This window comes from Ischnura elegans, chromosome 4 (assembly GCF_921293095.1).
Source record: "Ischnura elegans chromosome 4, ioIscEleg1.1, whole genome shotgun sequence".
NCBI lineage: Eukaryota > Metazoa > Arthropoda > Insecta > Odonata > Coenagrionidae > Ischnura > Ischnura elegans.
In genome coordinates, this window is record NC_060249.1 from 14,879,758 (window position 1) to 14,904,309 (window position 24,552).

The window sequence follows — 24,552 nt, forward strand, 5'->3', positions numbered from 1 at the left end:
TCCCTCATCTGTTTCATCCCGGCTTTTCACCTTTATAAATTCAGCACCTGTTACGAATTCCACTCTTATTCATATTAGTGCATTATTTAAAAAACATAGGTTCATATATTGCTTACAAAGCATTAATTTTTTTTTAATTCATTTATGTACACATGTCTATTTGGAATTTTCAGATATTGAATGGTGTTGGCTATTCTACAAGTTACTTCCGTGGATGTGATGCTCGTGTTTCAGCTTCAGGCTTAGAGCAAAGGGCATGCCATATAATTGATCCCAGGTTTATTCTTTTAATTCATACTCCATCGAATGCCACAGATGTTTCTAGAGATTTTAGTTCCTCTAATTAGTACATATGGTGACTTTTTTTTTATCAATGGAAATTTTGTGCTTCTCACATCTCCGTTTCGTTTGATTTATAATGCAATGATTTGTTTGTATGTTCTGCCGACTTTTCTCATGCATGCACTCACTGAGTGAAAGTATAAAAAAATGCACTGTAATTTTAAATATGTTTTCTCAGCTTTTTACTTACGATATCATTGTTATACTTATGGCTGCAACCATATGGTTTTTGAAGTGCGGACTCCGTTTAGCTTATCGTACACGTTAACGAACAGCCAATTTAATGTAAAAGCCAATTAAATGTATTTAGTCTTTCCTTGTACAAGGTATTTGATTTAAATAAACATGTAAATTCATATTGGGATTCTTTATTTCACGACAACCAACCACCCTCAACTGAAGTGAATGTGTGGCTTCCGATTACTCTCATTAAATATAATGATCTAGAACTGTCAAGTGAAAGAAACGAAAGAAAATATTTATTTGATTTCAGAATAATAACATTAATTGAGAAAAATGCTTCATATAAAACATCTGATGATGTTAAATACGAACTACAACGGAAACGCTGGAAGAGCTTACTGCTATGCCCCCTACCATCTGTCCCCCACCCCTATCCTATTATGTCACGGCGACTGTGGCACATAAATGTGGCGGCGTTGCCGATCGAAGTTGCTATCCCCTTTGCTCCCTGCCCTGCCCTCGCCCTGAGTTGACGCTCCGTGTAGATGATTTCGATAGAGCCATACGGAGTACTAATCAAGAGAACAATGACAAAAAATAGGAATGCGGGTAGAAAAATCAATAAGCTATCACGAAAAAGCATAAACCTTAGACCAGCCAGAATATTCGCAAAATCCTTAACTTTGGGGCTCGAGCGGCGGTGATTGCAATTTTGAGAAATGTCTAATCTGAGCCCTTAATGTAAGTTGGCAACTATCCCGCATTGAGAATTTTTGATATCTTTCATTCCTGCCCATTGGTTGCAGGGATATCTGTTTACAGTGAAACCTCGATTTTACGCACTTTGATTTTACATCAAGTCTCGTTTTTACGCAGCGACAGTCAAGTCCAGCCGGGAAGCATAGGGAATTGCAATGGTGAAACTTCGATTTTACATCTTTTCTTGATTTTACGCAGTTTTTCGATTTTGCGCAGCAAAACCCAGCCCCAAATAGGCCGCTAATTTTGATTTTATGCAGTTGTTTCTCGGCTTGTTTTGAAAATCCCGACTAGAGCAATATGAAGTTAGGTTATTTATTCGTCTCAATGAGTAGCAAAAATGAATACAGGAACGGTTGAAATGACGTCGCACTGTTGAGCGCGAAACTAAATACATCGCGAATCTAATTATTGCATTCCCCTGCGACCTCTCAATAATATTTCTGGCTCCTTTACGAACGCGAATATCTCTCTTAGTTCAATCAGTTTGCCGTAGAAGGATATCGAAACCTAAAACATACGGTAGGCATAACTACTTTTGATTAAGACAGATGATCGCCGGAGATGTTAACATTATCACCTTTCATTTATTATTCGACTAATTAATCGATGCTGTTTATAACATATTTATTGTAATTACAGTAGATGGTCGTTAATCCGGAATTATGAACTACGGAATATCTATCCCTAACAGAAGGTTTTCTAGGATTTTGCCAACGCTACGATTCCTGTCGCCCCAGCGAAATACAATGGCGAAAATATAACGGCAAAATGAGCGTATGGGGTTGGAAAAGAGGAGGGATTCATTTCCGGGAATTCATTATCCTATGCCCGAATCGTCAACGCCTGGACCCATCACGTACCATTTACTATTGTGCCCTGTGCCCTCACCAAACCTTCATTTCTCCTCCTGCAATCCTACCCTCATTAGCCCTTTGGTTCCTCACCTACTTCTCCCTCTGTTGGTGGAAGATACATCAAAACTGGAAAAAATCTACCAAACCTAGAGCCTCTCCTCCGCCACTTATCAATTAACTTTCAACTAACACCACCTTTCTCTGGTGCAAAGATATAAAATCTCATAAGTTTAAGCCCACAGCTTGCACAATGGCAAAGAAATACATGCAAGGAGAAGCACCTTCACTGGCTATTCAGGGGGTTAGCTCTCAAAAATGATACTCTGAATTTAGACAGAAGCACTTAGATACAGAGGAACCTAGTTAAAGCGAGTACGGGCTATAGCGAGACCCCCGCTATTACGAGAGATAGCCGATGCACCGTCGATCGACCCTATAATAAGCATGTTAAAAAATTCGTTTTTACGAGGCCCTTTTGGTGTTGGCTCTCGCCATAGCGAGGGTTTCACCGCCGGAAAAACTTACATCAAGACTCCTTAATATCTGTAATTGCTAGCGATTTGTTAGAAATGAAGTTAATGGAGTGCTCTGTCTCAAATTTGTGTTGTAAACTGTCGTTTGATAAATAAGTAGTTAATTTTGGTGAAAATATTGTGGCATTAGCATTCGCGAATACTTGATCTTCTTTTGTTCCTCGGACGGCAGAAAGCAGTCGTCTGCATAACTGCACGTCCATGAGCTGCATGAATAGAAAGCATTTGATGGCAGACACCATGGCCAAGAAAACACCAAACAATTAGTCGTTGTTTGAGTAAGGAAATTTAATGATGCAAAAATATCACCTTTCTAAAGGATTTATGCTTACATTTATCAGATAGAAATTTATTTGTCGCCGCACCACTCTTTTCCTGTATAACTGTTCGCAACAGGTCACCTCCGGTAAAGCGACAATTCGATATAACGAGTGTTTATTGGTGCACCGTGGGGTGTCGTTTTATCGAGGTTGCACTGTATAAGATTTAGATATTGAGAATAAACAACTGCTACTAAGCCCGTTTTGGTAATAAGCAGTGATAAATATAACATTAAAGGTTGTATTTACGAAGTTTAAAGTTTATCAAAAGAATTTCATGCTTTTACGACGAGTGAGAATGATAAAAAAACATTGAGAGTATGCAACCCGCGTGCCACCCAAAGTGTCTGACTGGGGTGGCACGCGCTCACTCTCAGTGCGATATCTCGGGAACGAAAGGACAGAAATGAAAGAAATTTGAGGTGATACTCTGCAAATGTCTATCGAGTCGCTGTAGAAGACAAAAAAGTGATAGAATAATCTGAGAGTGACATCATCTTCACTTATGTCCGAAAAACACCCGAAAATACCAAAATTTCAAAACTTTAAGTGCGATGCGGCACGCTTTCCCGGTATCCGATTGCAAAAATAATTTTCATGATTAATTTTCTCACCAAGTGGAACAAAACTGGGGGGTGTCCCAAAAGAAATTCGAAAACTGAAAATAAGGACCACCCTACTGCGGATATGCCAAAGTCAGCAGTAACTGAATCGTGACAGCCACATATGTCTTCCTTAATAATAAAGACTAAAAATTACCCCTTTAGAAATTGAAAAAATAAATATGTATTGCAATATGCACTGTATTTTGTTTCTATCTCCCATTCAGTTACTACACCACATTGATAGTTTAAAGATGAATCCAAGCTCCTTCATAATATCTTTTGAGGTAGTTGAATTGATCAGACCTGTCAACAATGTCTATGGCAGTATATTATTTCCAACAAATTCCAATCCTCCTAGCTTTCCAACCCCTGCAATACACAACTCAATTCTTTTTTATCTTAAAAATCAAGTCTTTGCAGTCATTTTCTCCGTCATGGTTGAAGAAACATACACTAAATTACTCGCCATAAAATAACTATGTGCGACTGTTGACATAGAAAAATGGGGCTTTTCCATCAGTGTGCTTCTAGGCACTTACACTGCCTAAATTTACAAAAAACGACACTTCCAAGTTTTGCATTGGAGCAGGTATTATACCATTGAATTTCACATTGAGTACGTTATTAGGTGCATTAAGATAAAGTGCATATCTGGTGCTTTAAAACAATGTGTTAGTTATTTCTGTACAAAGGAAAACAAACCTACAACAGCTTAAATAAAAAATGGCATCAAATGGTGTTTTTAGCACATGATATGACAGAGTTCATTTGTCTATAACTCAGTGCAATTTTTTCTTCAGAGAATTTGGTTGACTCATTTGGCTTAAGAAGCACTTATCTCCAACCACCCTGAAATGTGATAAGGTGAGGCAATGGCCAATTGTTGATTTTGAATGGAATGACCTTGTTGACATTTCCAATAGATTAACAAATTTTGCTCAAGAAATAATAATGGGCCCTTTGCACAAAGATATGAAAACAACCTCTTTTAACTACATGTACTTTAATTACTGAAGGTCAAAAGAAATAAACTTTCCATGCAGTAAGTTCTGGTAATATCACTAGTAGCAACTACATATTATACTGTAAGGGAAAAACAACCTTGACAATTACATAGTATGTATTGATTTTGCATTTATGGCTACAAGTTAAATGTGACAGAAAGTTAATACTCTTACTATTTACAGTGGTGGAAAAAATTAACGCAAAGCTCATTGGCATCGGAAAGTGGTCAGTTCAGTAACTACTTGAAGACGTCTGTCTTTTGACTTTTTTGCCCTCGCAAAGCTCCTATACAACTGGGAATTTTAAAAGCTATATTCCCCTTATTCCGGGAAAATAATCAAATACTTCACATGAGTATTTCAGCCAATAAGTTTTTACTCGAAATCGAAAGAATAAATGAATAAGACAGTAACCAACGACATAATGAAAGCCAGCTGAGGAATTTTAGGAGCTAACTACAGGATCTTACTTCTTAGCGGCTTCAGTCCTCTTCTTCAACAATTCTTCCTTTCTTCTGAGAGCTTCCATTTCTTTCTCTTGCTGCCTCTTCAGTTCTGCTTCCTTGATTTCAGTTTCTACTTGCTTAGAAGCTACTGTCGCCAAATTAGCAGTACTCTTTGAAATAGTAGGGGTCTTTTTTCCTTTAGCACTCTGGAATGAAAACAACAATACAACCTCTGTATCAATGCATAAAAATAAAACTTTTATCAATTTATAAAAGCTGAATTTGAAGAAGCTGAATAATATTTAGCAAAATTGCTGTCATACAAACCCACACCATATGCCAACAAAACATAAACTGATGCTTGGAGCAGCAGAAAATGGTGGATAGATTTCTTAAATGATGGTGAATGCAATCCAGGATTTTTTCGTGAAAACAGGGTGAATAAATATAATGAAAAATTTTTATCCACTTAACTTTCAAAACACTGTAACATTTTCAGTAATATATAATTATAAATTTTTATGTAAGCCTTGGACAAAAATTTCTTTAACCTTACATAAATCACTTAGCAAAGCCAGATTTTTGACATACTGAAATACAGAACTCTAATTATTAGTTAAGTATTATAAGTTAAATGTTGCCCACAGGCAACAAAGTTCCTTGAATTGGAAAATGTTACCATAGCCTCCTGAAATTCTTTTGATAGATGACTCAACAGAACAGACTTTAGTTTCCATACAGATTGTTTCACAAATTTGCCAGCTGTGGAGTGGCAAGCAGTTGATTGCAGAAGGTCAGCAGTTTATAGTCAAAACTGTCAATCAGCTGATGATTGGAAACTAGGGATGCATTCATTTGGTTCATCAGTTCCACAGGCTCATTAGCTTAGAGCAGGAACCAGCACCAAAAAGTATTGGTACCAAAGTAACTGGTGCAAAAACCAGTTTGAAGACTTCATTTGTTTACGTTACAAACAACTGCTACAAAGCCATGATATAAAAATTTTTGGTGCATTAAATTTTTAACTTATGAGACAAAGTGAACAACTGAATAAGCCAGGAAACATAATGAAAATACACTTTTGTATGTTCCACAAGAGTTTTTAATACCGACCCAGGTTTTGGCAGTACACACTGTCATTATCAAGGTGAATATACAAAAATTTTGCGAGCTTATATATACCTTAGGGAGAGGGGGGTTAAGACAGGGAGGAGGTGGTGATGGTGGTAGGGGAAAAAGCTAACGAGGAATAGTTTCCTCTAGGTCAGTGGGTTTACTTGCCGAGTCCAGCAGGACTGATAATAAAGGGGAGGAGTGTGGGGGGTACAAAAGGTCGTTAACCACCCTTACATTTTTGATTCGACATGCTCTTAAAATTTCTAACTGCTCAAGAAAATCCATCTTTTTACCTTTACACACATTGTGGAGAACCTTGACATTGAAATCACTGCTATGGTTGCAGTCTAACAGATGTTTGGCAAAATTAGAGGTTGAATCGCCTCTTACCCTACACTTCATATATTCATTTGTCCTGGTTTTTATGGCACGTCCGGTCTGACCAATATACACAGAATTACAATTAGGCTTATTGCAATACAATTTATACACACCGCTTTGGTCCTTGTCAATAAATTTTGGTTTTGAATTAAATAAAAAATAGCCAACAGTTGTCATATTATAAAATGTTAATCTTAATTTATCTTTTGGGAACATACCAGTCACCCGATAAGATAGGGGGCCAAGGAATGGTATTTTCCTCCAAGATGTTACAGGTCTATCACTGTTAGGAGATGTTGAGGGTAAGGTAGTGACGGTCTTCATTGCGTGCTTTTTAAGTTTCCTATTAAGGATTTTGTCAATTGTAATAGATTCATACCCGTTTTGAACAGCAATTAACTTTATAGGGGATAGTTCTTTTTTATAATTTTCATTTGACATGGGAATGGCGACCAAGCAGTGTATTAAGGAGTGAAATGCCGACATTTTATGCATGTGATGATGGCACGAATCGTTGGGTATGACAACATCACTGTAAGTTGGCTCCCTAAGAATTGAAAATTCATGTGTACCGGAGTTAATATCTATGGTCAAGTATAAAAAATTCAACGTATTGCCCCCAATTTCCATAGAGAAATGAATGGAGTCCTGAAGGCTATTCAAGAGGTCTAAAAATCTGTCTAGTTGTCGGAAACTACCTGTCCACAAGCATAAAATGTCGTCAACATAACGATACCAGTAACTAACATTTTTTATTAACACGTCATTGGATTTAAAAAGATTATCTTCCAAGAAGTCAGTCGAAACCTGGGTCGGTATTAAAAACTCTTGTGGAACATACAAAAGTGTATTTTCATTATGTTTCCTGTGAACAAGTTCCACCAAATATCGCCTTCCAACCTTAAGCTAATGAATAAGCCAAGTTAGCATAGAATAAGCTAAGATGGCTTTTTTGCCTGAATATTGACACTTAAAAACTTCTAGCTCATCTAAGATCAAGCTCTTGAAGTTCTAGCAGAGGGACTGCTGTCACTAGAATTCCAAACATTGACCTTGATATAATACACAAGGTAAGACACATTTACTAACATGCACATTCTGACTTAAGTGCATTTCATTATCTTCACATTATCAAATAATTGCATAGCAATTGTGAATAATGGATAACAGTGCCCTAACAGGATATATGTACATAATACACATTTACGTTTCATGATCAGTTCCACATGTCATTGAGATGCCCTGGGATCATAGAAAACACACAGTAAAGTTGAGAAGTAACATTCAACACACACATTTCCATAGAAATCAATTAACCTTTATATTAGTGGTAAAGCTATTCACATGCAAAAATAGTGAGTGTCACCTAAACTCACCAAGGCCAGTGACATCTCTGAAGAGGCATGCTTAACTTTCCTGTTCCTCAGTGCTTTATGTGAATACAGGACTTCCTGTGCCAATTTTGATGCTGAAGAAGACTTATGTTTTGGAGTGCAGTACTGAAATGAGATATGCGTGAACTGTCAAAAATCCATGTATTAAGACAGTACAATATGTATATACTCAAATCTTTGAAGATATTTTCTCACTTTTTCCCCTAGTCTAGTTGGTTAATCTAATCATTGCAAAGATCTTGATAATTACTGCATTACTGGGAATAATTTAGATCAGTGCTGCATTAAAATTTCATCCTATCATGAAAATAAAGTACCCACTATTTGCTCCTAAACAGAAAGAAATCCTGACACATTGAATCAAAACAAAGATGAAACTATTGATCACAGAGCTGTGACATCTTTAGGATACAATGTGCACAGTAAGCATTTTATTGCTGATGATTGTGATTTTTTTGAAAAATGAAGACACCCATATTTTTTGGGTTTTTAGATCCATTACCTACTTCTCAACTCATACACAACAAAAAATACGAGAGGGTCACCGCTTCTCAGCTTTTTCTCAGCGACTGCACGTGCATGGGCAGTTAATTGTTCCTCACTCAAATGTGAGTGATTCCTTCTCACACTGAAAGGTCTCTAAGGACGTAAATTGAGTCATGATTCTTATGGGAAAAAATGTCTGATGACAGCTAGAAAGGTGGAGGAAGAGCTGAGTGATTGCTGACAGGTATCTTGTATGTATAGGTACATATCGAGGTTCCCACTCCAACTGAATTATAAAATTCACGGTTTTTTCCAGGTTTTCACGGTCTAAATGCCATCAAATTCATGGTCTGTTTTTATTTTAGGAATAAATATTTATCACGTAGAAATCACCAGCCGCACTTTTGCTAAAAATTTAACGAACGCGATAAACGCCGGCAATGAAAGTGCTCTTATTGCATCGCCTATCGTTAGCAAAATTTAGAGCCGGCTAAATGTTGTGAGTGGGAAATGGAGGATGGCTGGGAAGTGAAGAGGTGTCTGTTTTTTCGCAAGGATTAATGAGCACTCTGGTTTCCGGTCTTCTACTCACAGGCTTAAGGTCTTCATCTTGTCATGGTACATGGACCAATAATTGAGCTTCGAATATGTGTGTGCAGATAAATGCGTGGACAGTGTCTGCGAGTTACTGACCTTGAAACATGATCGCCATATCGATTTTTCTTTTGAATGGCCAACTGTAGTTCTACAATCAATTTTGAGAGATTTTTATGGTTTTATTACGTAATTCACGGCTTTTTCCAGGTTTTTTCATGGTAGACGAAATTCACGGTTCATTCACGGTTGAGTGGGAACCCTGCATATGGTCTGTAACTCATAAAGAGACTGAAGAGAAAACGTTATGCAGCCATAAGTGATGACACTGTCAGGGTAGGCAAGGGAATGAGGTGGTGACTGCACTGGTCCAAGGGTTTGCTAGGTACAATCCCACCCTTTCCGTTTTGAAACTGTTATCGCACATTTTTCGCTGTGGTGACTCACCAGCTAATGAAAAGCTCGTTGTCCTTGACGCGTACCCTCATCATCACAGGTCAACAATCCTAAGATTGGTTAGACGTAGCTCTCCACTCCATTCTCATATCAGCTAATCTTTTCACACCTACATATATCTTCTCTTTCTAATTTCATTTTCGGTTTTTCCATTCTAGCCAACTACTTGTTCGTCGACGATTGTCTTCATCAGACCATCATGTCTCTAGATATGGCCTATTAGGTAGTTCCATCTTCTTGTCAAGGTTTTCATGAGGCTTCTCTTCTCTCCAACTCTTCCTAGGACTTCCTCATAACTTACTCGGATGATCCATTTGATCCTCATCATTCTCATGAGTACTTTAAATTTTTTAAATAGACAATAGGCCCATTTTATGTGGATACCAACTTTTACTCCCACAAGAAAGCTTCTAATAATAATTATCATCTGATCACATTAAGTACCAAATGCAAGAAATGAGATAGAACAAGGATACATTAAAATGATGACATGAGGTGAAGGGAGTTTTTGCTGAAGACAAGCACACAGTAATATGTGGGGGAATATCAGGGGGACTGCCGAAGCACAGAAAATATTAGCAGGACTTCTTTACCAATTCAATAGATTACCAACCCTCTAGTAAAAAAAAATACAGACAGAACTCAAAACTCATAAGAGCCACCTGTTCAGAAGCCTCTTTGGAATATTGCACCCCAATGTCATACAATACAAGCACTAGACTAAGATTTACGAATTTTATGCCAATGCTCACACTATTCCTACAGCCTCTTGTTTATTCAAGGGTAGAGGTGTTGAGCTATTAGATTCTGTTAGGAATCACCTCTACCCTTAGAATCAATGTAAGTGCAGACATATGCCACCAAGAGCAGTCTAGATACGCCCACACCCTTCACCACTAACACAGCATTGGGAAAAAATCTCCGTAGCTGTAGCGACCTGTAGCTCCGCTCAGTCTCTCCTTGCCCTAATCTCCACCTTGGAATCTGCCAGGCTTTTAAACTCACTCAACATATTATGCCTAATCTCCCAGCCCATGTGCAGCTCTATGCTGTGTCCCTCATAATGGCAGGAGGGGGGTTTACTCACGACCTCATGAACTAACTCCCACAATTTTCATATGAAAAACCTCTTAGGCTGTAGCAAAGGGGAATGGGATTAAACACCACCTCTCCCACTTGGCCAGAGTATTAATAATTAATTAAACATCTATATTACAACTTAACTTCTTAAGCAATTATAATTAACCTTACCTTCCTAACCTAACCTTATAAGTACCTTCAAAGTACGGGCAGCAGAACATAGAAGATGTTATGAAAAGAAAGACACTAAATTCCAGGTAGCCGCTCATCTCATCAACGAGGGCCATTTGTGCAATTTCACCCCAAAAATGTTGGCCTTCGAGAATAAAGGACGTCGGCTCGACGCACTTGAGTAGTGGGAGATCACCAGAAGGAGGAAATGCAAAGTAAATCTCATGAACGACATTGAGTTCCTTAGTCATTCCCCGCTGTTAGCCCTGCCCCCGCTAAAACCTTCAACTGAACCCCAATTCCTTACGTATCCCATCCGCCTCCCCACTCCATTCCCCCATCCTTTACCCCCCAAACCCCCTCTCCCACTTCCACCAACTCATAACCATACCCCCTCCTTTCCGCATGTACATATGTGTGATGTATTACGTTTGTCACTTGATCCTGCCGCTTCACGGCAGGCAATTGTTCCTGGAATAAAAACGTGGTGTTGCCGCCATCTTGGCAGTTGCACGCTGGCACTGGAATGGTCGTGTTGATTTGCCCCGATATACCACATTGGCGACGAGGATGCCGGCATTAATGGAGAAGTTTATCGCGGAGGAAGAAGGGTGGGACTCCTACGAAGAGCGGATGGAGCAGTATTTTATCGTGAACGACCTGGTCGGGGATACTCACGAAGAAAAAAAGAAGGCCGTGTTACTTTCTTCGGTAGGAAAAGCTGCATACGCGGTCCTGAGGAACTTGTGCGAGCCGAAGAGGCCGGCAGACATAACATACCGGGGGCTTTGCAATCTACTCAGGCAGCATTTCTGCCCCAAAGCCTCGGTGATCGCCCAAAGCCATCAGTTCCACAAAACCGTGCAGGGGAAGACAGATTCCGTAAGAGACTTCGCCGCAGAACTGAGAAGGGTTTCCCGAGGCTGCAATTATGGCGCTTTTTTAGATCGCGCACTCAGGGACCAGTTCATATTAGGGCTTCGGGACAGAGAGATCGTACGGGCCCTGTATCTTGAAAGTGAGGACCTAGCATTTGAGAGGGCGGTGGAAATCGCTTCATCGCGGGAAGGAGCCTCCAGGAACGCCGAGGCTTGCAACTTGTTCGCACCGTCGGAGGAAGTGGCTGCGGTTGGGGTCCATTTTGTAGACCGGGACAACTCGACTGGGGTTGGAGAGGAGCATGAAGAAGACGTTTTTCGGGTCACGACCCAAGGAAAGGGGAGAAGACCGGCCGGACCTCCCCGAAGTGCGACATCATCAGGGGGAAACGCAGCGATGGTGTGTTTCTGCTGCGGAAGGAGGGGCCACTCAAGAATGGAGTGTCGATTTCGGCGTGCTAGGTGTGATCGATGTCAACGGGTGGGCCATTTAAAGGCAATGTGCAAACAGGGTCACTTGGGTGAGTACGAAAAAAGGGTATTTCATAGTGAGATTTCTGAAGGGTGTATGGAGGGTTATGAGCGGGAAGAAAAGGGTGTTGGAATTTTTGATTCAGAGGTTTCTTCTGTTAGGGGTGAGAGTTATGGCGAAGAGTTCCCCTCACTTTTCAATATTAATTCTGCACTCGGGGATGCACCATTTAAAGTGGCAATCGTAGTAGAGGGGGTCAAGCTGGATATGGAAATTGATACGGGTTCGGCCATTTCAGCAATATCGGAGGGCTGTTACCAGAAATATTTCTCAGAGTTGCCCCTGCAAAGAACAGCCATACGGCTTAAATCTTACTCCAACAACCTTATAAAACCAGGGGGCACCATTAGGGTAAAGGTCCGCCACAAGAGTAGAGTATATGAATTGTCACTCTTTGTCATCAAAAATGGAGGGCCGCCAATCATGGGGAGGGATTGGCTAAAAATTTTAAGAGTGACCATACCAGTAATGCATTTGGGTGTCAGAGATCCCAAGTTGGAGAGGGTGCTAGAGAAATTTACCGCATTATGGGAAGGTGAACTGGGCACGTTTAATAAGGGTGAAGTGGCTTTAATTCTAAAACCTGAGGCCAAACCGGTTTATTGCCCTCCGAGAGCATTAGCATTTGCGCTCCGAAACAAGGTGGATGAAGAGTTAGACAGACTTGTTAGGGTGGGAATCCTGCACCCTGTAGACTTCAGTGCGTGGGCCACACCAATAGTACCGGAGGCTAAGAATGATGGCAGTGTTAGGATCTGTGGGGATTTTAAAATTACTCTCAATCCAAATTTACAAATTGAGCGATATCCCTTGCCAAGGGTTGATGAAATATTTGCTAAATTAGAAGGGGGAGAAAAATTCTCAACAATCGACCTTGCCCAGGCTTTTCAGCAACTCACTCTAGATGAAGGGTCGCAGGAGCTTTGTACAATCAGCACCCACAGGGACTTATTTAGATATTGTAGACTTCCCTTTGGAGTTGCTTCTGCTCCAGCAATATTTCAAAGAATAATGGACCAAGTCATGCAGGGATTAAAGGGAGCAGCTTCTTTCCAAGATGACATTATTGTAACAGGTAGGAATGACAAGGAACATTTGGAAAACTTGGACCGGGTGCTGAACAAGCTTTGCAGGTTAGGGTTTAAAGTCAATAGAGGTAAATGTCGGTTCATGGAAATGTCGGTGGAATATCTGGGTCACAAAATTGACAGGGAAGGCCACCACCCAACTATTTCCAAAGTAGAGGCAATAACTAAATGTCCACCACCTAGAAATGTATCTCAGCTGAGGGCATTCTTGGGGCTAATTGAATATTATTCCAAGTTTCTGCCAAACTTAGCAACCAGGTTGGCCCCCCTTCATGAGCTGCTACGTAAGGAATCCAAGTGGGATTGGTCTGAGAAGTGTGAGGAGGCTTTTCAGTCAGTTAAAACCTCTATTGCTTCAGCTGGAGTCCTTGCACATTACAACCCCTCCTTGCCTATCATTTTAGAATGCGATGCATCTCCGTATGGACTAGGGGCAGTGTTGATTCAGAGATATACAAATGGACTAGAGTGTAGAGTGCCCCATTGCTTTTGCTTCAAGATCACTGAGCAAAGCGGAAACTAATTATGCACAAATTGACCGTCAAGCTCTAGCAATCATCTTTGGGGTTAAGAAATTTACCCAATACCTATATGGGCGGAAATTTACTTTGAGAACAGATCACAAGCCCCTGCTTTACATTTTAGGAGAAAAGAAAGGTATTCCCCAAATGGCAGCCAACAGGATACAGCGCTGGGCAATAATCTTGCAAGGGTATGATTTATAAATCAAGTACATAAAGGCCACGGAAAATAGGGTTGCGGATGGACTTTCAAGGTTGCCACTTAGAGAAGAGGAGGTAGAAATCAAAGAATTCTCATATATTGAGTTGGGAGAAAGAGAATTTCTGCCGGTTACTGTAAAGAGAGTGCGACAGGAATCTCAAAGGGACCCCCTATTAGCCAAGGCCCTGGACTATTGCATGTTCGGGTGGCCAGTAAAGGGGGAAGAGAATGTAAAGCCTTATTTTAACAGAAAAATGGAACTAAGTGTGGAACAGGGATGCCTGATGTGGGGTAATAGGGTTGTTATCCCTGAAAAGTTGAGGCCCATTATCTTGAACGAATTGCATGCCAGTCATCAGGGCATTGTAAAGATGAAGTCTGTTGCGAGGTCATATGTTTGGTGGCCTAAGCTGGATGAGGACTTAGAAGCGTTAGCTTGGGCATGCACCGCATGTGCAGAAAATAAACCCCTCCCAAATAAAGCCCCTTTGAAATGCTGGGAAAGGCCAGATAAACCATGGGTACGCTTACACATAGATTTAGCTGGTCCATTTATGAGTAAAGTCTTTCTTGTGGTAGTTGACAGTTCCACAAAATGGCCAGAGGTTTTTCAGCTGAGTAATAGCAGCTCAGAGGAAATTTTGGGTCACTTAAGAGCTCTGTTTGCAACCTTTGGGCTACCTGAGGAAATTGTGAGTGATAATGGCACACCATTTACCTCTTGGGAATTTCAGAACTTTTGCTCTATGAACGGGATTAGGCACAGGTTTTCCCCTCCATACCATCCTGCTACAAATGGGGCTGCAGAGAACCTGGTAAAGTGTTTCAAAAGCAAGATAAAGACCCTAGTAAACTCAAATGTACCCTTGCACATTGCCTTACAACGGTTCCTGTTTGATTGCAGAATAAGCCCTCATTCCACTACAGGGGAGCCACCCAGTCTGTTGATGTTTGGGCGGGTTCTTAGGTCACGCCTATCACTTCTCAAACCCAGCATCAATCAGACTGTCACCACGAAGCAGGAGCACCAAAAGAGGTCCCATGGCACCTCTACCCAACTGAGGACCTTCAATGTGGGTGACAAAGTGTGGGCTACAGCTTACACCAGAGGAGGAGCAAGACAGTGGAAAGAAACTACTGTTGTGTCAGTGCTGGGATCAAGAAATTACAGGGTGGAGACAAAAGATAGAAGTGTGTGGCATCGCCACATTGATCAGCTCAGGGAAGTGGGGACTGGGGTGATAGGTAGGGCTGAGGAAACTCAGGTTTCGAGTGAAATGAAAAGTGAGAGAATCGTTCCAGGGAAGGCAACTGCTATGAGCTGCAGCAGAAGTGGTAGTTCAGAGCCTGTGGGGTACTGGCAGACAGGGTTGGGAAAGGGTTGTGACAATGTGGGGAGTGTGCAAAATGACTCAATAAAAAAAACAGGGGGGGATAGTGAACCAAGTGTTCAGGAAATGCAAACACGGTACCCTAAAAGGGCAAGGAAAGTAAAAGAAATGTGGAATGTGTGAGCATTGGTGGGGGGGGGAGTGATGTATTACGTTTGTCACTTGATCCTGCCGCTTCACGGCAGGCAATTGTTCCTGGAATAAAAAGTGGTGTTACCGCCATCTTGGCAGGTGCACGCTGGCACTGGAATGGTCGTGTTGATTTGCCCCGATATACCAAAATATGTATATATGACTTCTTGACGTAAACCATGCGTTTGTACCTGATGATAGCGATGGATCGCTGAAATGCGTCGTACTTGAATAAATACTGTGGACATTCACAAAGTTTTTTCACTTTCATTTATAACTGCAATATGTTCCACAACATCTAGCCAAACTCCGTTGAATACATTCTTAAGCAAGACAATCGAAATCAGACGAATAAATTAGTACAGAACTAGGCTTTGAAGAAAAGAACAACTAAGATTTAATAGATTAAGTCATTACTTTTTCAATCATGTTTTACATTTCTAATCAGGAATGCGAAATTGCGCAACCTGACGTACGTACGAAGGCTCAATCAAAATTGCATCGCGTAAAGTGGTGAATTGCTAGAACACATGCGAGAATGCGAGATGGCAAAATAGCCCCTGTTCTAATTTCGTTCATGCATTCGCGCAATTCCACGCCATTTCAGAAATTAATGCAGCTCTAACCTGTGCAATTCTGTGCCCCGTGTAAAAGGGCCTTTAGGAAAAAATATTCCATAATCAATTCCTTGACTTCTGCTCTCTTGTCACAATCAGCAATAATGTGAAGACGATTGACTCAGTCTTAATTTTCATATCTATGAGATGAATTAACAATAACAGGTAAAACCCTCTCGCTACCAATACTGCAACAATCTCATTCCTTCATGAAGTTTTCTCAGGTCTTTCCGTAGATCAGGGCATCCTTTTAAGCCGACGTATCGATCTTCTAGTCGAGGATCTAAACATTGGTCCAAATGGACACCCTGGCTAGCAGGAAGACAGGAGAAAACTTCTTGGAGAAGAAACACAGGGAAGAAAAAATATACTAATTATGTAATCTCATTTCCTCATTTGATTTTGAGGAAGAACAAGCAAAATTCCCACAGTTACCATATAGCACGTGCAAGAGGCGCACCCTTTTTTCCAAGAAATTGCAGCCTAAAATGGGGGTGCACCTCTTACACAAACTTATCTTCCCGTCCTCCCTTTACCAGATCGCAAGCCTAAGAGGAACTGAGTGGCCTTGGTTTTCTGCGTGAGCCGGTCATCTAAAATCAAAGGTAAAAAAACAAGCGGGAGGCCGGGGAGTTTCTCCCTTAGTGACGTATTTTTACAATGCTCCTGTTTGTGTTTCTTACTCGTAAGCATCGCGCCGTCACGTCGGTACCTCACATGTGAACATGGAAAAGATCATACGGGGTATTTCGCTCTGGATGGCGTGCTAGATTTACTGCTACGAGTGGGCATACCGCAGAATTTATACTGCATATAGTAATCGCTTATCAAACGTAGAGAAACACGCAGTTTTGTAGGACAATACCTGATCAATAGTCAACATCTGCCTTGCCGAGTAATTCCCTCTACGCTATGGGCATGACTTTTCAAAAATCATCTTCAGACATTATTATAAGGGTTAATGCGATTGAAAATTATATTGGTTTCAAAACCTGCTGTTTAAAAAATTCAAACGAGTGTGTGCATTGTTGAACTTAATGGCAGATAGAAGAAATCGGAAATGCTTATAAGGGAAGAGCGCTGAATGAGAGGTTGAGGGGAAGGAGCGCGCTCCATCTTTTAAGCGACGAGGCTACGAGCGACGGAGCAAGGGCAAAAACGTCTGATCTTGCATGTGACGTCGTTGCCTTCAAAGCGAAGGGGCGAAGGCGCAGCAATGTGATATACGCAATTTGAGTTGCATGAAGTTTCCAGTCTGTCTTGTCTTGTTTGAATGCGCTCAGGCTACGCTTGTTTCTTCCGAAATTGTGCTTTTTCGACTATTCTGAATATTAGAAGCCTTGTTGTATCTATAAATATTTGTATCAGTCAACTGCTTAAAAAACTTTAATTCTGTCAGATAGGCATCGTGTTAGATCTCTTTCTTTATTGAACCTTGTGCGTGTCATACAATTATTGAAAGCTATCGAGATATCTTCGGGCTGCGTAGGTGACTCACCTAGCATTTGGCCTCCAGAAACTGGGAGCATTGAAGCTGGTAGATTGAACAAAGCCAGTTGGTGAGACGGAGTAGGGATGAAACAAGTTTCGATTGTTCCCACGTAACTTGATATTTTCGTTTGAGGCAAGTGATTTATGATCGGTGGAGTCTTGGAAAGAAAAAAAAACGTCAGAGGCATGGGCTGATAGAGGGCCGGGGGGGATTTTGTGGAATCTACGCCGTGGTTATTTTCTTACGGCGCTGAGATTACCCCGATTGTTGTCCAATCTCTTGGGAAGATTCACGCTATGTGCCTGTTGTGTTTTGATTTAAAATTTTCTACAGCTGAAATTCTATTGCAATACTCCTATGAGAGCTTTTAAAAAAAAAATTGATCGTGAGTAGTACAAGCATTGTAGTGCAACGGCGTATGCGAGGAGAGGATTGAACTCTATCTACTCCCTCTTATGGTTGCATTCACGAAAGCATTGATTTAAAGTTTTGGAATCAGATTCAATTTCTTCGACGAATTTGGATCCGAAGTACATTAGGGTGAAGGGCATTATTCGTGGATATTTGGATCTGAGGTATCCGATCCTCGTCCCTAGTAAGTATCATAAGGCTAAGACTGCAAGCGAATACCTACTTATCTCTGAGCGCAATACATATCGTGTAAATTTAGCTGAAAAATGCCGTGTGAATTATTAGTATTGAAAGTGGAAATTTTGATGATTGTCAAAAGTCAAGGCATAAGTCTGCAACACTGCGCGATAGGATAAAAAAATGCCCGAAAGTTTTTTTTTTCTTTAGCACCGATGCTCAAAATAGGGGTGCATCTCTTACACGCGCTTATACGGTATTTTCAGAGTGGAAGAAAATTGAAAATCATCCAAAGTCTGTAAACCAGAAAGGAGTCAATTCAAAATAAAATGTGAGGAAAATATTTCAAGGACTAATATTGCCAAGACATCTCTCATCCACCAAGTATCACAACATTCCATTCAAGTGATGCACACAGATAGGTTGAGTAGCATGCTGTCTTATACGTAATACATAAACAGGTGGTATAAGATACAGTTAGCTGTCTTCATTCTAATGATAACCATTCATCTCACTGTAAATACATTTTGATGATTACTTATTTTTAGTATTGATTAGTATCTAGTTTTTGTATAAATTAGTATTAATTAATTGGCATTGATAATTAGAGAGAAAGAAATTAATCTCATAGTAATAAATCTACCCTAAGGACTACCTGAAAGCAATCATGAATCTCTGCTGATTAACCATTCAACACTTACGTTATCTAGTACCTCTTCCTTCTTCTCTGAAGGCTTATCTTCATCATCGGTCATCCACTCATCACCTGATTCATTCCGTTCATCTTTCTTGAAAGAATCTTCAATTAAATTGTATGTGCAGTTATTTTCATTACCCTTTGACTGCATAGCGCCAGTATATTCCCCCTCAGCATCAGATGTCCTCAATAACTCTTCCACCATTACATCCATCCTGTCCACCTCCATAGCACTGGTATCCTCTTCAGCTTCTTTTATCAACACAAAAGTTGTGTTACCACTCTGCTCAGAAACTGCGCCTTTGCTACTACCATTGACCATCGCACTTTTATCTGAATCTTCCTTGGTTTTGCCTTGCATTTCTTTGGAACCTGCAGAAGACAGTCCCTCAAATGCTTCAACCATGTTCTTTACTGTATTCTTGTCATAAGGACTAAACAATGACTTCTGCCTCGTTGTCTTTTTCGACAGCTGCGACGGAGATTTTAACATGTGCTCGTCGGAGGCTATTACATGGGAAACTTTGCCAGCTGTTGCCCTTGTTGCTCGAGCGGGCTGAACAGACGCTTCAGCTTGAGCATCACAGACTTTAAAATCGGACACACCATGGGAGCTTTTACGAGAAGAAATTACATAGGAGGCTTTTCCAGCCGCTGCCCTTGTGGCTCGAGTAGGCTGAACTGACTCTTCAGCTTGAAGATCACAGACTTGAAATTCGGATACACCATGACAGCTTTTACGAGAACTGGAGCAAGTGCTGGCAAGGTTACTAGCTTGAGTACCAATACGAGAACTTGCACGTGCATGGGTTGCCCGACGAGATGCTCTTGGAGCAGCTTCATTCACAGTCTTCGTTCCACGACGACTCTTCTTTGACTCCTCAGTCATGGAAGAATCTGAATTACAAGCAATATATGAGTCATTCACACCACGACCAGGGGATAGTACTTGTGTTGCTCTGGTAGCCCGGCCCCTTTTTGGTTTATCAGTCATGCTCACATCTCCTGACATTACACCTGTCATTCTAGATGAACGAGTTACTCGCCTGCTGCCAGGTGTACTTATTACATCATTCGTCTTTCGCTTCCTTATTCCACTTCTAACTGGCATCTTTGGAGCTGGCATCAAGAAATTTTCTTTGTCTGCAAAAAGAGAATAAGAGATAACTAAATTAATGTGAAACATGAATCCCTTCATCGTTCAGAAAGTAAAAAAGAATGCAATAAAATAAATAAAATTATTATTATCATTGATTTGAGTATAAACCTAAATTCAAAGTTTTTCATTGAAGCCACTGATATATGCATTCAACTATGTATGCTCTCAAATGTGGCCAACAATCTCGGTAAAGTACATTTTATAGGGGGATTTACGAGGGCAAATATTGCTAACATATGTACTAGACCTCACCCTAAGAATTGATGGACCTTAACTTTAAGCACCTGAAGAAACCCATTGTTGGTTGCCCCAGTGGCCTGGCTCAACCTTCGGCAACCCATCACCTCTGCATAACCATTAAAGGTAAACTAAAGGGCAATTTGAAGCTAAGTACATCATCATTGTCTTTGACACCCTACCTAGCCAATGGTTGGCCATATTTGAGAATGTACACAGTTGGATGCATATCTCTCTCATCTTTTATCTCAGTGACCGTTGTCCCTTGCACGATCGTTGGTCACCAAATGGCAGCCAAAATTGAGCTACGGACACCTTCATAGACTTTTAAATCCTCTCAAACATAGGGTTTGACACCTTGGCCGTCCAGATACTCCACCTAATACTTCAGTGACGTTTGACCTCTGTCCAGCCATTGTAGGTCATCTGGTTGACAGGTGGGATTTATGGGCCACAACAATGGCTTTGGCAACCTTAAAACCCAACAGTTAGGCATGCTGGTTGTTCATATACAGAGGAACAAACCTCAAGGCCACTCGACCCTTGAAAAAATAAGTTGACAATACTGGTAGGTGTACTGTGCCATTGACTTGGGCACACTTGAAAACCCCAGGTTCGACACCTTGGTAGCAAAGCTTCACTTTGACCCTGATGGTGACCATCCTTGTGACCTTACAAGGGTCACAATTTGATTCTTTTGCTAATAAATGTAGTTCTTTTCTTTATTCCATGCCCATAAATATAGGAAAAGACATTTTCACCAAGAAATCAGACTTTTTTATCCCCTAATTTTTAACTTAGAAATCCCACAAGACAAAATTTTGCATTTGGACCCACATTTTTAAGTCAAAATGTCAAAATTATAAAACTTGGTTTACACCAAACAAATCTTACAACCTTTTCCGACGTTTACGCCAAATTACATCAGAATTGCATGACTGAAATTAGAGATCAAAACTGACAAACACACTAAAGGATAATGGGAGAGTCTGCATATATCTCCGAAGGTGAATAAATAGTAATTTATAAACAATTGCGGTGAATTGACTTTTGTTTCAATAAACTTTATTTTGCAAATGGAGTACCACATGTAGCATCTAACAAGAGGGAGTGGAAAAAAATTCTTATTCTCTTTTTGCATGAGCTGAAGCACTGCAATGCTTGTCCTACTCATGGACCATTTTGTTTAAAAGCACTTGCAAAGGTTATGCAACAGTATTTTGGCTGTGGTAAGTTTCAGGGCAAAATACGACAGGCACATAGGGTGAATCTTCCCAAGAGATTTAAAAGTCAACGGGGGAAGTTCAGTGTTGTAGGAAAGTGACTCTGTCGCAGATTTCACTCCCTCAGCCCTCCAACCCTGGACCCATGACATATTTTTTCCTCCCCGAAACCACAAACACCATAAATCATTAACTTCGGAGTAAAATATCAAGTTTCCATTATTATACCCTATTCCTATTCTGCTAAGATATTTTCATACGCCAGCCATTAAACTGTTTTGTAATAATTTTATGCGGATGTGAGCTTTTGAGGTTTTAGTAGCTAGATCTCTCTAAAAGTATGACATGGTAGTAGGGGTTTCTAACATTTCTTCTCTAGTAAGTGGTAGCCCAATAAAGTTTTAATATGATGCAAGAAATGTGGTTCAGAATTTTTTTGAACAGGACTTTCTTTGCCCACCAGTATCTTGTACTATTCCTGGACCGACTTTCTCAAATAAGCACTTGAACTAGATTGGTTATTATTCTTTTATTGTAATTGAGCAGGTTCATATTCACCAGGCATTTATTTTTCATGAATTGAATTCGGATGTGCTGAGATTTTAAAACACTAATTTCCATAATTATACACAGGAGACCCTAACTTAACAAAATTAAAAATTCTACATTTGAAATTCACATATAGCAAGCAAAACTAGCTCAGATCGTATGTCGAATTAGTTGTAAGTCTATCATCATCATCAGTTAAAAAATCTTAATATTGGTTTGATGCAGCTCTCCAATCCTCTCTCCTATTTGCTAACCTTTTCAAAGAGACGTATTTCTTCTCTTTCACATCCTTTATAACCTACCCTATGTAACTCATTCGGGGCCATCCCTTGCCCTTCTTCCCATTCCACCTGTCCTTCTACGGTAGTCTTCATCAGGCCATCATGCCTCAAAATGTGGCCAACGAAGTTGTCCCGTATTCTGCATATGGTTTTTAGAAGACTCTTCATCATTCTTCAATAGCAACACACTTCAAATGCTTCCACTCTTTACTTCTCTTCTGCTGTCAACATTGAAGCCTCGCATCCATAGAGAATCATATGCAGCATCTGATGAATTGTTTTTTTCCTTATTTCTATGCTTGTACTCTCAGCTGTAAGAACTAACCCAATGTAAAGCGGGGTTCAACTCTATGTGCACGCCCAAATAAATATGTGTGCCGTCGCATTGTAAATGAAAAAGGAGAGATAATCAACACATTAATGAACATTAACATTACAATATGGCATTGTCTGTGTAGAGCATGTAAGTGGAGGATGATATAAGAGGGGGCTAGAGATGGATTTCTGACTTAGCGACTCCCCTCACTTCCTGCTGCCGTGGACCCGCCCTCTTCGCCTTGGGCACATACCCCCTTCCCCTTAGCTTTGACTGCATTGTGGATCCCTGCACCCATACCCCCCTCCTCCGCCCCAGAAAGGCAGGCAGTGCCCCTTGTTTAATCTCCCATTTGGAGTAGCACATTAGCATTGAAATCGCATCAAACCTCCCTCCCTTGTCCCGGCTATGCTCCCCAACCCCCCAATTGCCCCCCTCCTATTTCCCATCACTTGATAACCACCCTCTTTCCTCTCTGAAATGGACTAGGCTTCAGTTCATCTCGTCCACAAGTTAGTATGCAATGAAGAAAGACATTTGAATGCATTCAACAATTTCTCTGAAGATTTCTCGAAGAGTGAGGAAGAAGAAGCCCACTTCCATGACCAAACACTAGCACAACGACTGATAATCCTTTAGTCGAGTATACACTAAACCCATTGTCTTCATCTACAATTATTTCATCAGCGTCAACCACAGTATACTATAATTAATGGCAATGTTAAGTTTTCAGCAAACCACCAAGCAAATTTTTAGTCATCAGATGGTCAGTCGATGTGTCACCAAGCTGATTGCTAAAATGATGCGTATTGATGGCCTATCATTCTCCACAGTGGAGATTTGGGTTTCGAATTCTAACCGCACATCTGTAGCCATGTTACATAGTCCCTATATGTAAATAATTTCAACGAGATTAATTTCTGATATTAAAGACAGATTGCCCAGAAGCCTTACAGTAAAAAAATTAAAAATGCACTTGGATCCGAAAACAATCCAGAATCCGTTCATCCCTTATCAAATTTGATTATAATGTTTTTTTCCTCGGTGATCGACGCCCTAACATCTCGCACTGATATATGTACCATTCCCCTCATTTCCACACAAAATTGAAATAAAAATAGTAAAACAATAACATAATTACTATGTAATTTTACCTTCTGCGGTACTGTCTTTCCTTTTCTTATCCACCGCTATACCCTTACAAGAGCTATCCTCCTTCACCAATGCATATCTCGCACACAATTCACGAAGCCTCTCTAGGTCCTATAATCAAAATTTGAAAATTAACACCAGTACCTTAGTAATTAGAGAGAAATCATAACAGAAGTGTCAAACATACCTTGTTATCAGCCATCATGCAATTTTGCATTAGTTGCGAAGGCATTGCGGAAAATGCCTCAAACATTTGCAGATCCATATTCATAGATGTGACAAAATACAACAACAACGCAATACAACAATGCTAAACGATTTCTAAAGACTAAAATCACTTAAATACTGTACAACAAAACGGACTAACCGGGACTCAGCGCCTTTTAGCGCGCCCGATTAAACGCAAATTCAAACAAGATTCAAGGAGTATTCCAATTGGTTGATAAGCATCCAGCATATCAGCGACTTGACTCGGGTGCAAAGCAATTCAGAATAGAGGTGGGATTTTCGGTTCATTTCCGTGATTCGATTCATTCGGTTCTATTCATGTGAATGAACTGTTCTTTCATGTCGTTCATAAAGAATCACATGAACCAAATGAACACCGCGAACCGAATGAACAACGTGAACTAAATGAACTCTGCGAACCGAATGAACAACTTGAACAAAATGAACTCTGCGAACTAAATGAACAACGTGAACTAAATGAACTCTGCGAACCGAATGAACAACGCCCAAGTAACATTGACCGTTGGGCCTCGGTTGGGGAA

At 40.4% G+C, this 24,552-nt stretch overlaps 1 protein-coding gene across 1 annotated transcript in view; it reads right to left on the bottom strand.

Annotated features, from left to right (window-relative positions):
• LOC124157079 (caldesmon-like) overlaps window positions 1-24,283 on the bottom strand; it is a 38,229-nt gene extending 13,946 nt beyond the window's left edge. Inside the window, exons 1-5 of the mRNA XM_046531554.1 lie at window positions 23,970-24,283; window positions 23,785-23,893; window positions 18,870-20,008; window positions 7,923-8,045; window positions 5,074-5,255 (exon numbers count right to left, since the gene is read on the bottom strand). Of these exons, the coding sequence (XP_046387510.1) occupies window positions 5,074-5,255; window positions 7,923-8,045; window positions 18,870-20,008; window positions 23,785-23,893; window positions 23,970-24,053 (1,637 nt within the window). The 5' untranslated portion in view covers window positions 24,054-24,283. The remainder of the gene's footprint in view (window positions 1-5,073; window positions 5,256-7,922; window positions 8,046-18,869; window positions 20,009-23,784; window positions 23,894-23,969) is intronic.
• Between the last annotated feature and the right edge of the window lie 269 nt (window positions 24,284-24,552).